The sequence below is a fragment of the Callorhinchus milii genome, unplaced genomic scaffold, assembly GCF_018977255.1.
Source record: "Callorhinchus milii isolate IMCB2004 unplaced genomic scaffold, IMCB_Cmil_1.0 Scaffold3, whole genome shotgun sequence".
NCBI lineage: Eukaryota > Metazoa > Chordata > Chondrichthyes > Chimaeriformes > Callorhinchidae > Callorhinchus > Callorhinchus milii.
In genome coordinates this window covers 73,654,422-73,668,651 of record NW_024704744.1, presented here as the reverse complement: position 1 = coordinate 73,668,651, position 14,230 = coordinate 73,654,422, and the positions used below count along the sequence as shown (strand labels likewise).

Sequence of the window (14,230 nt, the reverse complement as noted above, 5' to 3'; positions counted from 1 at the left end):
CAGAAACTAGGCACTTTGAGCATGATAACACGGGCTAAGTGAACTGAATGGCAGGAACCATAGTAGCCACAATCTACAAGTGGTGTTAATGTTCAAAGAGCAAAATAAATATTTGGGACTTGGTGGAGTATTTTTTCCATTGCTGGAATCATGCAACACAAAGGATTATTTTATTCATAGAAATTTATTTATAAAATTTGTTCATAAAATGAAGAGTAGAAGCTTTGATCATATGTCACCCTCGTTTTTCCTTCCTTTCTAAACATTGCATTCATACTGATGTTGTTTTCACATGTCAGTAGATCTCTGGTATCTATCTGGATCTAGTAGTTTTTTTTATGTGTTAGTCCAGACCGTGATTATCAGCAAACAGATTATTCAACTGTATAGGCATGATTCCCATCCCTAGCCAAAGTTCACAGAATTTCATTTTGCAGCAGAGGTCACAGAATAATAATCTGTAGTGGAAACCCCTTACTATTTTTCTCCTCACTTTCCCTAGTTCAAGGATACTGAGGCTGAATGCAGCACGCTAACTAAAATCAATCAATTTAGCAATAATCCAGGGGATTGAACCTGGCATTTTGCTGGGTTATTTGACACAGTCGCATGATGTTAGAAGGCTTCCACATGGAGTTTCTGAGGAGCAAATGTACAATTGTAAAATTGCTAATTTAATTTTTCAAAGTGTAAAACGACCTAGCATTCTCAATGAAATCATTAAAAGAAGTGCTGCAAATTAAAAATATCCAGAATAAACTGTATATCATGCACATCTGTATATCCTGTGCAATAGTAAAATAATGGTAAATGTGCAACTTACCAGTACAAAGAACTGAGATCCTGTTTACGTCCCCCAGTCGGGATCTATTTTAGATATGGTACTCATTTTGTCAACCTCAAAAGAGTGAAAGGCTGACTAAACTTACTGGTTTCAAATGCTGATCCCAAATTTGATGTACAGCTATCTAAGATGCCCAGGTTGTTCATATAATAGTGAAATATGATGAACATATGCACAAGTAAGACTGACTGGATAGACTGAGCCATTTATGGGCATAGGTATTATACTTGGGTGTAATCTTTCTATTCGTAATTATATAACTTTAGCAGAAAATTATTTTAATGATCGCTTTTATACAGGACTTTTTATATTTTTATACTGAGCTGAACAAAAACATTTAAAACTACTTGCCAATTTCATTGTGATTCCTGAATTCTGATCTTTATTTCTACTAGTGTGAAATAAAAAAAATTGTATTTTCAAAAGATGTGAATTCATATCTAAAACCTTAGTTAAAATGAACTAAGTTATTAAAAATAGTGAATGCTGAAATTGAACATTTTAATGCACAGGATTTTTAATTTCAAACAAAATGATTAAAGTTGGATTTAACATATGTAAATGTACTTATTTTGTTCTAATTTTTTATTTTACACATTTCGTACTGATTCTACACTTTTTGTGTTGATTTTACATCTGTTGCAGACTAAACAATTTAATTTAACTGTGGTTCAAACGGTGTGTTCAAATTGAAAGCCACCCAAGGTTACCGACTAACTTGGTGTTTAACATATGAAGTAGAAGCCATACACCAGAGCTTAATGCACTGGTTCAAAATTCAAAATTCAAAAGCTCTGTTATCTAGTATTCATTGGGAAATCAAAGTATTTTGATTATAAATACAGACCAAAATATATTTTATATATTCAGATCAAAACTGAGAATCAGAAATAATACCCTGTCAGGTAAATGTCCTGAACACCCCAATGTGCTTGTATGTAATATTAATTAATTCTTATAATAGTGAAATATGATGAACATATGCACAAGTAAGACTGACTGGATAGACTTATTAATAAATAAATGTTAATGTATGGACACCTATTATCTTTGAGTCCTGTTAGTCCAGCACAAATTTCATACATAATCGGCATAATAACTTACAAACGATATTGGGCATCTGATGTGCTTTAAATTGATAGTTATTTTTAAAAAGATACATGCAAAAGCACATGATGCAGTAATATGATTATGTGCAAAACTGATGAGCTATTTTCGGATGTAAGCAAATCTTTCACAAGTCAAAAATTGTCTTAATTGTTGGTATAGGTGTTTGTTTTAAATTACAAAAGTCAACTTATTAATAACTTCAGATGTTCTGAAGCATTGTTCAATTATTGATGATTTTCATTGTAATTCCCCGTAATTGGTTACAACGCCGATGCTGTTACTTGGACCAGACTTAAAAGCAAATACTGTAGCAGGATAGTTTCATTTGATCGCTACTGCATGTAGTGCTCATAAAAAGTCCAGCGACTTAACTGCAAAATATGTGAAAGTTGATTATGTCACTTGTAAGCTTGGTGTAAATTGATATACTATATATCTTTAGTTAGACACTGATGATTGTGAAAGTAAAATTAAAGGAGCCCTAATGTTGTCCGTTTGCCTCACAATTGCTTGCTTCAAGCTGCTTCATTGTAGTCTGGCAAATGGTTCTGTAGGGCTTCAGACCACAGTGCACCATGGCAACAGAATCTAAATATATAACTTGAAAGGTTCAATCTCCAGCATGTTTTTGTGTGTAAGGGAGCTAGGGTTAGGCTTGATGCCAAGGACCAGAAATAATTTGATGACAATCCAACAATTAAACTAAATCTGAGAGATAGAGAGAGAGAGGGAGAGACCAGGGGTGTAGTCCTAGCATTTGAGAGACTAACAATACTGCAGTCTTGATGCACACAACACATTCAGTTTGTTAAAGGTCTCTTTGAAGAGCACTGAAAAATAAAGAGGATAGAAAGGAGATGACTGTTTTGAGGCCCATGGTAAAGGAAGAAAGACCAAGCTTTTGCCCAAGCTTCTTCAGCAGCATTGAAGAGGACTTAGCACAGATGGATTGTCTACTACAGAATGTAAGAGATATAATTCAAGCTGTCAGCTTAATCAGGATGTTACCAGGAAGCAACCTGATGAAGAGAAGGATCCCTTGTTTCCTGACCTATGACCCGCAGCCCATTACAGATTGTCATAAATTCTGTTTTTTCTTTATATTGGTTTCTCTTTTTTCTTTCTCTTGTTGCCATTCTGTTTTCATGCTGCTGTTTCATTTGTTACACACAATTGCCTCCACTGTGGACCACCCAGATTTTACCCTAGGGGAGGGGGAAGATATGCTTTTAAAGATCCATGAGTGAAGTAGTCTGAGAAATATTAGAGTGATTCAGCGTAGTAAATGTATTCAGTTTTTGTTTGTAAAAAAAATTAAACCCTGATAGACTTTTTTTTACTATGTTGAATATTTTTTAGTGATTGAAGCAGCTTTTACAATGTCTAATCTTCATTTAACTGCAATAAAATGTTTCAAAGAACAAGCACCATATGTTTTAATATAAACCACTGTAAGATATGCAAACCAGACTATTTCCAGTGCCATCAATTGTTTTAAATAATTAGGAAATGGACTAAAAAGTTTACTGTTAAATTACAAAACATAGTGATTCATTTTAGGCTTCTTTTACTTGGAGGAAGAGTACAATCGTAAATATAGTTGTGCTTAATTTTTTTGTCGTACTTGGCATTTGCCTACAAAATACAGTCACTACACTTTACAGTAAATCCTTTGAAGCACTTTGAAACATCTTCCTGATATGAAACACTTTTTTTCAAATGCAAGGGTTAATTTTTTTATTATGAAAAAGTATTGTTGAAGTACAGATGTATAGTTCAGGAACTATACCACTTCAATTTATAAACCACAACAACAACTTGCATTTATATAATGAAGAGGGAGAGGGAGCTTCAGCAGTTAGGTGTATCCTTGAAAAGAAGGGTTGTTGATGAGAGTGGTGAATATCAGTCTTTGTGTTATATTCTGGGAGTCTATTGACATTTTATCATCTTATACCTTTCAAAACATACTTTGTGATTCCTACAACCTCCCATGAATAAAGAAGTGACTGGTTTCCTAGATAACGTCCTCCAATTTCTAGTCTAAAGTGCTCTGTCATAGTTGGTCCTTTCATGCATTTTAACAAACACAGTTGTCTTAATTTGTGGAAAAGCTTTAAAGATAAACTTTTTTTAAAAAAAATTGTCGTTTTACTGCTATGCAAATCTATGATTGAATAGCATGAATATAATCTCACTTCTTATTTTTCCTCATTGTAATTGTAGAGGATGCCTTTCACTTGAAGGATTTTTTCACTTGCTGCATACAGTAGAAAATGCTGTGGAGAAAACAAAGGTGACTTATTTGGAGTTATATCAGACTACTACATTAAGTAGTGAAAAATTTAATGAAATCACAAGGTAATTGTAAATCTGTTAAAAATGATTATTTTGTTTAGTTCTCTTTAAAGTATAATGGTCATATGTGCAATTTATCCTCATCCTGTTTTTAACATAAAACACACAATTTACTTTTATTTTTCAGAATTTCACTGGTCTGTTCAAAGCACCGAAATCTACCAACTATGCTTATTGGCACAATATTTTTCAGATTTTAAAGTACTATCGCTAAACATAATAAAATGTTTGTTAAGTTGCTTATTGTTGGCACAAGTTCATTTAATATGAGTTAATTGAATATGTGTTTATATACAAGTTGGCTTCTGAAATTTCAGTTGAATAATTTGCTAGGAGTATTTAGGACCCCCAAATTCCACTAAATGTCCATTATTTTTGTCGCTCAAGCCTTTCTTAATACAGTATCTATTGTCATTTTTACTTCTCTTGTAGTAAGTGTAATAGAAAAGGCAGCCTGGACACAGAAAGCCTGAAATCGTGTGGAGTAGTTATTCTTCACCAGCTCCAGAGGTTGTCACAGAATACATCTCATGGTTCCTTGTTATCTGAAGAGATTTTGCGCAAGGACTGTCAAGCTGTTGTAGAAAGCGATATCAGGTAATTCTTTGTTAGAGAAAATTTCACCAATGAGGTTGGCCTATGGAAAGATCTAGGGCAACTTATTGGAACCAGTTGGAACTAGTTTTGTTTGTTATTTCGTATTCATTTTTCCAGATTACTTTTAATGAACATTTCTGGTTTGTATTATTTAAATGAATTCCTAGCCTCGATGTGAGAATATTTTAATGGCTTGATGAAGCAGATAGTAAGTTGACCTTCCAGTGACAGTGCATGTGTAAATTAACATGGAATTGTATTTACTACAAATACTATAGTACTCAACTAATGTTAACATACTGGAGCTACTGTCACTAACACCAGTCAGAGTTATTGGTTTGGGAACTCTCATTAAGAATGCATTAAGAACTAAAGCATGAAAAATACAATCATTCTTGGCTTGATTTGTAATTCTTGCTGTATCTCTTTTAAGTACACCAGTTGAGATAAGTAAGGCACATGTTATAAATTTCAAAAGCAATTAACGTAACTGGATAAAAGGATGAGAATCATTATTATGGTGCTTTGTACTTGAATTTTAAACGGTATCGAGCTAATGATTGCGCTGCTGTTGATTACCAATGTAAATAGCGCTTATGAAGTATCTATCAAATTGGTTTTGTCCTTGTTAAATATGATAGCTGGATGGAAAAAGCTGCAAAATATCCTTAAACTGTGGCTTCTGAAACAATGGGGTTGAAAATGTGGCATTTGCAAATCAGAAGTCACAATGGTAATTACGACTTCCTGTTTGTGATTATGAAATGGCATGAAAAGATTAGACTAGATCATCAGTCTTAATCCAACCATTTTTCAGACCAAGGGAGAGCAAATGGCAATTCAGAGTTCAAAAATCTGTCAGCAGGGATGACAAGTGAATGCATTATTTTAACTTCCATAGGATATATTTAACATTTGAGTAGGGAATGTGAAAATATGCATTTGAAAGTTGGAGCAGGATTGAAGTATCATGTGTGTGATGCATCCATATGTTTTAAAATTATTTAATTAGTTTATGTTCGAACTATGAAAAGAACAATATTAGGAGAGAATAAAAGACAAACTCAAATCCTTGAAATCTATTTGTCAATTTAAAAATGCAGATGTTTCATTAATTTTCTTTATTTCAATATTCTGATTTCTTTAACTGTAGATGCTCTTTGCCTCCTTGTTCTGCCAAGCTGTGGGAGCACTGGTACTGGCATGTGCGTTGTGTGTTGCAACATCAGGGGCTAACAGTAGATGAAACAGCAGAAATATTTGGCCCTTTATTGATTGGAAAAAACAGCAAAAGCTCCAAAAAGGTAACACTGATAATAGTATTTCATGAACAGTTACTAATAATTAGTTTATAATAAAAAGTAATAAAATACTAATAACATACTGATCAGAATACTAATTAATAAAATACTAATAGTAGTGCTATTAAAAATACCTTTTTCCAAAATGAATATTTATATCTATGCATACAGTATTATTTTTTGAATACTAACATAGCTTTGTTTTATTTGTATTGTGATAGTTTTTTTTTTGCATTTTAAAACCTGGTTTTGTCAACCTGACCTGTCTCCTGCAACTGAGAGGGAGTTGTAAGATCTGCTCTTATGCCCTGCAAATGCTCCTGATCCTGGCCACTAGGAAGCACTAAAGACTGCCATAGATGAGACAGCAGAAACATTTGGACAGGTGCCCCTATGATTTTCGTCTATTAGGAAATGCACAGCCTCCACACAATGCTTCCTTGATCCTTTTCTGCTGAGAAAAGAGCAGAGTGGAATGCTGGCCTGAATCTGTCCCACTCTGGGACACTGACTATTAGCATTATGTTCACATTCATCAAGCCAGACAAATATCATTAGCTTTATAATTTTCCCCCAACATGGATATTTCAGGAAGGCTCCTATAAAAAAAAATCCAAGTGGTTGAGCCAGGCAGGACAGAAAATCACAAAGTTTGTTCTGTAACGAGTTAGTTGATCTCAGCTGAAACGGATTCTTAAGCCACGAGAGGGGAAAAAATCAACCAGAATTTCCACTCCTAACTACAATCTAGTGTTCCCTCCCTTAAGTAGTACTAAGTCTGAGACTGCAGAAAAACATGTTATGCCACAATCTAAATTAAGTATCCAGTGACCTGTGTTACAAAAAGTGCTTCTGTTTACTTTGGTGGAGGACAGGATCAGCATTGGCTGAAATGTTTTCTGACATTCTCTGACTGACCTCACAATAAAAATTAGCACTTGATTCAGGTACTGAAAGGTAACTTGAATCCATGACCTTTCGTTGGTGGATGGATATACCAGATGAATGAAAATAAATTGATTATAGAAATATTCAACACTTATAATATTCCAATAATATTGCACAACAAATGCTTTGTATGCAATATCCATTGGAACTGGACATTATCCATTTGAACTGGGTCTAAATATTGTAAGTGGATATTTCATTTGCTGTAAGGTAAAACTTCTCTTCAACATGGTAGCACAGTACTGTAGTTAGGTGCTGAATGTTAAGTATACTAAACTGGTAAGCTTGAAAAAATAGAAAAAACGTTTCATGTCACAATCTATCTCTGAATTAAGTAAAATTAAATATTTACATCATGTGGTTTCTGTGTAGTGTGATCTATATTTTTTGCAGCAAGTGATTAATAATTACATACATTTGATATTGTACCTTTATCACATCAAAACTTTTCAAAGCACTTCATAACATTGAGTTATTTTGAAATATATTGTCTATCGTCATGCAGGCAGTCAACTGCTCCTGCAGCATTCTATAAATACCAAAGACATGAATGACAGATGACTGTTTATTGGTGATTTTTTGGTTGAGTTAGGAATACTGGTCAAGATGGGAAAAATCTTTCTGAATCATCAGAAAAGGCAAAGGGGAATTCAGTTTTATATCTCACTAGCTCTACCCGTTGCAGCTTTGCTCGCACCCAAAGGATCCAATATATGGAATGTAGATTGTCAAACAGACAGACACACAGACAGACGTTTATCTATACTCAGCTGGAAGCACTTCTATGGGAAGACTCCTTTTGGGAGGACTCCTTTAATATATCTTCTCTCACAGTCTCCTCCAGTCTCTCTCTCTCAGTCTCTCCCACTCTCTCTCTCTCAGTCTCTCTCTCTGAGTCTGTTTCTCTCTGACTTTCTCTATCTCTCCCACAAAACACAGTCACTACACTTTATAATATATTCTCTTTCACAGTCTCTCTCTGCCTCTCTGAGTCTCTCTCAATATATCAGTTTCTCTCTCTCTCTCTCTCTCTCTCTAAGTCTCTCTGTCTGTCCCACATGGGAGGACTTTAGCTCCCATGAAAACCAGAAAAAAAGTCCCATATATTTGTTGCAGAATATAGATGTATCTCTTTGAATGGTGTCTGCTTTCCTCTGTCGCTACACAGTTGCAGAATACAATGCATACCTCATATTTGGGGGCTTAATTAAAGCAATTTTTAATATAGCTCATCAATGATAAGAGACCCCCCCAAAAAAAAATATGTCCATGACACTGCCAGATGCAAGACCATTTCAATGGGGTATAAATCGTGTCTCTACGTCAATCGGTTATTAGGTGATTGTCAGATGCACTGACACACACACAGACAGACATTGTTGTTTGATTAATATAGAAGATCAGTGGCACTTATAACAATGCTGCACTCATTTTGTACTGCATTGAAATTTCAACCTTTGATGTATTTTAGTTGTTATTTAAAAAATCACCCCAAAATATACATTACAGTAACATATATACTGCATATATATACAAAAGTAAATGTATTACAGTACATTATTATAGTGTATACATAACACCATTTCTAAGATATTTTTCTTCAATTCATTATACTCCATATCCCATGGGTTAGTAAATCTAATGAGAAAAATCACTTCAATAACTCCTCTAAGAGGTATCTTAGGTAGACATATGGATATCTCCCCTTCTTTGTAAAGACTATCCTGAAGGGACATTTCTTCAGTTATTATTTTGATGCTGACAGCCTGTCATAATGCTACAGCGTTGTAGGAGTCATTTTCAACTTGCTGCCTTTACCCCAGTATATTATTTTTAGTTGTTTGTTTGAGGAATAATCTGTCCACGGTGGACTTCAAATTCTGCATCAGGTGGAGAAAATAATTGTCCGGAATTCATCACTGCAGTATCTTTCCATCGAGAAGGTCACTTATGTCATTTTTGTTAGACATTTTAGCAGTAGGTCAGCAGCTGTAATACCATTACTCAGTCATTCTTGATGAAATAACAGGTGCTCATTTGAGTCGTGATACATTGCAGCCGAGGTGTGTTGTAACAGAAGGTTGCTTTGAACCACAAAATATAATTGGAGGAATTAAAAATGGACAATAGAATCCACTTACTATTAATTTCGGCAGAAAAGATCTGTTGAGTATTTGGTGAACAGAAATATATTCAGTAAAAATATAACTGATCCTGCAGTTTCCTCTTTTTATCCATTGCTTCATAAGCTAGATATAAATGTGTGTTCCACTATATACACCAGATAATAGCACACATTGACAGTGTATTTGTTGCTTGAATGATGAAAAGGTGACTATTCCACTTGTAAAATGTTCTCTATTGTTACCAAAGGTGCTTGGAGAATTGCATCTTTTTTTACCCTCAATCGTTTCACCAAATATGACTGCCTAGTCATAGATTTGGCAGATGTGTCATTACATTATGGACAAATGTGAACACCATTTGGGACATATTAATTATTCCCAAATAAATGTTTTTGTTTGCATAGGTGGAAACAACATTGTTCAGGTTTGGAGGCTTGCTGATATTATTATGTATAATAATAATTATATTATGAAGAACTGTGCGAATATTTCCTATATTATAGTTCCTAGCAGGAATTGATAGATTACATGAATAATAATAATAACCTTTGCTTTTGATATAGCCCCTTATCACATCTTCAAGACATCTCACAGTGCTTCACAGAATATGCTATCTAATATATCTAATAATATATAATATTTATAATATATATTATATAATAGAACAGACGGAAATATGGTGAATGGAGTTCAATGATGCCAAATGTGAAGTAATACTTTTGGATAGTAATGATAGAAGTTGTAAATATGAGTTAAATAGAGAAATTTGAGGGAGAGCAGATGAACAAAATGATTTTGTGTGCTCATAAAAAAATCTTTGGAGTTCATGTACAGATACAGAGAATGATTAGGAAGTCAAGTGAGATACTGTGTTTCATAGCAATATTTATACAGCAGAAAAGCAGGGACATACTGTTGTAGCAATACAATACATTGGTAAAGCTGCACTTACAGTATTCTGTTTAAAGATGATGTTTAAATGCGATATTAAACTGAGGTCCTGTTTGCCAGTGCAAGTGGATACTAAAAATCCTGTGCCACTATTCGGAAAAGAGTATTTTGTGGTATCCTGGCCAACAATTCCCCAGATGTAATTAGTCATTCACTTCATAGCTCATGGGACATTGCTGTGCGCAAGTTGGCTGCAGCATTTACCTACAAATACACAGTCACTGTATTTTATAGAAATTCTAGGAAGTGCTTTGAAGCAAACATCAGGTTTGAAAGGTGTGTCAAATGCAAGGATTATTTCGAAAGGTTTTGAGAAAATAAACAATGAATTACTTTTTTCCTCCTGTGATGGGTCCAACCAGTTACTAGAGGGCATGACTTTAACATAGCATAAAACTGTCTAGGACTGAAACCGAGGCTGAATTTCTTCTTTCAGAAAGTGCTAGGAATTTGGAAGTACTTCCACAGATTAATAGTCTTGGAAAGTTGAAATATTAAAAGATATGGAGAGCAGGGTAGGAAATGGGATTACAGAAGTTGTTAGTATTCAGTGCCTTGAAATGGGAAATTGGAGGAACATGCTCAATGGTTGAAATGGCTTTCTTTATTAGTTTCTATGAATGGATATTTTTGTATTGATTAGTTGCAGTTGCATAATACTGTAATAACAGAAGTATTTATCAACGTAAAATAATTTAAATTCTCTTTGAAGTAGCTGCATTCCTTAATCTGCAAAATAGAAAGTGACAATTTTAAATATGTACTGACATATGACAATTAATGAGAAGCAGAGTAAAATTCCTACCCTGCTGATTCTTCCATTGTGAATGCAGGCAGACTGAGCAGGGTGAAGTTGCATGATACTTTTTATTTCCTGGTAATCCCACACATCCTCATGTGTCATACCTCTCATTACTTGACTAAGACACAGGATGTAGGGTAAGAAGGTAGCTCAGGAAAAAATATAGTACATTAATTGTTTTTATTTAATTCTCTTAATAACTACAACAAATAGGAAGTAAATAGAAAATAAATATAAATATATGTGCGCAGGAATAGGTGTGATGATTTATTGCTTTGCTGATACTACCAATTAATATTTTCTGTTTTTATTATTAAAATAGGCAATAGCATTGTTGAAGAAAATCCTCTCAAAAGCGACTGACAGCCAGTCTCTTCAAAGTGATGACTCTTCTTGCAGTTTACCTTCATTTCTTACTGATGGTGCAGTTGCGAAGCCAGCAAAACCCTCTCAGCAATATTACTTAAATGCAAAACAACAAGGTAATAATAATAATCTAGGCATTTCAGAAATTATGCAGAGCTTTTAAATTGTTTTTTCAGAGCAATTTATACAAGAAATGACTGACAAATTTCCCTTTAGGTCATTGGAATAAGGCATGGGGTATTTGATATTGAGAAATGTAACATAATGGACATTGTTGTATTAAATAGTAAATGTGAATAGTGCAACTTTAAATAGGGTGAGTAAGGAAAAGGATCTGAGTGTGTGGGCTCATCAGATGTTTAAAAGTTCATCACTTTGCTTGATAGCAGTAGTAGAACCTAACATATTTGTGAAGTAAGTGAATCCAAAGAATGAATCCAGACATCTAAGGAACAGTTAATATTTTATAAATCACTGGTGAGAGCATTGTTGTTAAAAGGTGGAGGTAGTGGGAAGCTTTCAAAGAAGAACAATGTTTCTCGGATGTCATAGTGGGCAATGCAATACATATTACAATACAAATTTACATTCATTCAGCACCTTTCCCACTTGGCACTGTCATCCACAGGCATGGGGTTAACTTCCATATATATCCGGATGACATACAACTCTATCTCTCTGCCTACATTCTTGGTTCCAGGACGACTGCTGTTTTGACCAGTTGCCTGTTGGATAACAAGTCCTGGTTGAGAGCTAACTTTCTCCAGTTGAGTGTCAATAAGACAGAGGCTTTTCTCTTGGCTTCTGTCAGCACCTTCTCACGTCAGGAGCTGACAGCATCAGTCTACATGGATGCACAACCCCAGCGCAGGAGCCACTACCGAACTTCTTGTCTTTTTCGCCCCACCCTACCTCCGTGACCTTCTAAAACCTTACCAGTCTGCTTGGCAGGCACTAGCTTACATGGCTGTCCCCTCCCCTATCTGCCCCACTATCTGCGGTCAGGCCTTCAGCCTTTGTGCCTGCACCCTCTAGAACTCCATCCCAAAGTCCCTTTGTCTCGCTTCCTTTGTCTCCTTCAAGGTCCGTCTCAAGATTTTCCTCTTCGACCGCACCTTCATCATTTTCATCATGTAATTTGTTGTTGTGGGACACCATCCCATGGAGCTTAATAACACAAGAGTATTGTATTCCAGTCTATGTTGAGTAAGTTAGCTGGGGAGCAGTAGGAACACTGCATTTGGACTTAGCAACCCAACGCTGGTTGAGGGGAAATCAACCAGGATTCTTGCTCCTGATCTAGTCATTCTTGCAGGAAATAGTGAATATCAAGTGAGGACAGAATCAGAATTGGTGATCAAGATGAGGATCACTGAAGCTCTCTATTGTTGTATAGTCTGGTGAGACTTGCTATCTTAGTTCAAACTGGGAAGAATGGGAATTTCTGGTGCAAATAAAACGTAAGGCCAGTTCCTTTTGGAGCACCAGAGCACTCGCCTAGCAAGCGAGAAAACCTGGGTTCGATTCACAGGCAGGGCAAAACGTTGAGCAAGTTTCCTTACTCAAACGCCTCTGTTTTCTTAGCAGTAAGTAGGAACCCGGTTGTTAGTCGACTGGCAGATCGCTTTTCCGGGGTAACAATCCCTTTAAAAAAAGAATAAGTTGGTCACTCAATCCAAGACTGTTTGTGGGACACTGCTGTGTACAATTGACCACCGCGTTCTACCCACAAAATAAACAGTCAATTCAATTTAAAGTATATTCTGTGAAGCGCTTTGAGATGACTCGAAGACATGATAAGACACTTTATCAAATGCAAGGATTATATTGTTAAATCGGAAACAAATAAAAGCAAATATTTAATTGGTGGCTCATTGTTTTAGATCATCCAGCTAGAATTTAATTTGATGGATGCAAATTTAAAGTGTGCAAACTGTCTCTTGCAATGTGTAAATGAGTTAATGATCATAGCCTTGATAACAGTTTTCCATGATTTTTTGCTTAGCAGAACTTTCTTTTGTTTACAGAGTTCAACGAATTGTTGAGCAGTAGCGAGGATGATGACTTTATAGTAAATGTTCCTCTTACAGGTAAAGTAATAACTAAACAAGCGTTGATCACCAGGTCCAAAGTTTATTTTCTCTACAATTTCGCAGTTATATGTATTCCATGCTTCACAGACCTCTAAGTGATGCACAGTGGGTAAAGGGATTCTTACTGCTCTGAGATATGATACCCGTATATTATCCAAGTTAAATTGTTCAAAAAATTCTGTTTAATTGTTCTCTGTGGTTGACTTAAGATGAGGATCAGATTTGCACAAATATGTCTACTTAACATCTGATCAGAAATCTTCTTTTTCAAAAGTGTTTCCCTTGCTTACCTAATCCTATGGATTAGTCCTGTGAAGCTAGGAGGCAGTTATATCCTTTGTCCTCAGTAAATGGGGAGTATTATAACTCAATGCCACACCAATGCTAAATGGTAGAGAAAGATATGATTTCAATTACCAGTGTTTATTAATGTTGATGTGTTCTTGTGTATTGTGTTTTCAAATTATTGTTCAGATGGCCTTCAAGCTGCCATTTTGTGCAGAATTTCTTCTTCATATTATGAATGGAGAAGGTTTCCTGCAGCCCCTAATCCACATTCAGAGGCTCCTGAAGAGGCACTCTGCACAAAGTGCCTTCTCTTATCATTGCTTCTCATCAGTAATTTGAAGCATGAAACATAAAAATAGAGGAAGGTCAAGAGACACCAGTAAGTGCACATGTATCTCCTGTAATTAGGATTATGCATCAGACACTCTTTTTAATCACCATTAAAA

The 14,230-nt window shown here is 35.2% G+C and overlaps 1 protein-coding gene across 1 annotated transcript in view; it reads left to right on the top strand.

Annotated features, from left to right (window-relative positions):
• kiz (kizuna centrosomal protein) overlaps positions 1-14,230 on the top strand; it is a 76,693-nt gene that overhangs the window by 35,266 nt on the left and 27,197 nt on the right. The window contains exons 7-11 of the mRNA XM_007898344.2: positions 4,181-4,315; positions 4,745-4,909; positions 6,063-6,213; positions 11,360-11,519; positions 13,431-13,493. Coding sequence (XP_007896535.1) covers positions 4,181-4,315; positions 4,745-4,909; positions 6,063-6,213; positions 11,360-11,519; positions 13,431-13,493 — 674 coding nt within the window. The remainder of the gene's footprint in view (positions 1-4,180; positions 4,316-4,744; positions 4,910-6,062; positions 6,214-11,359; positions 11,520-13,430; positions 13,494-14,230) is intronic.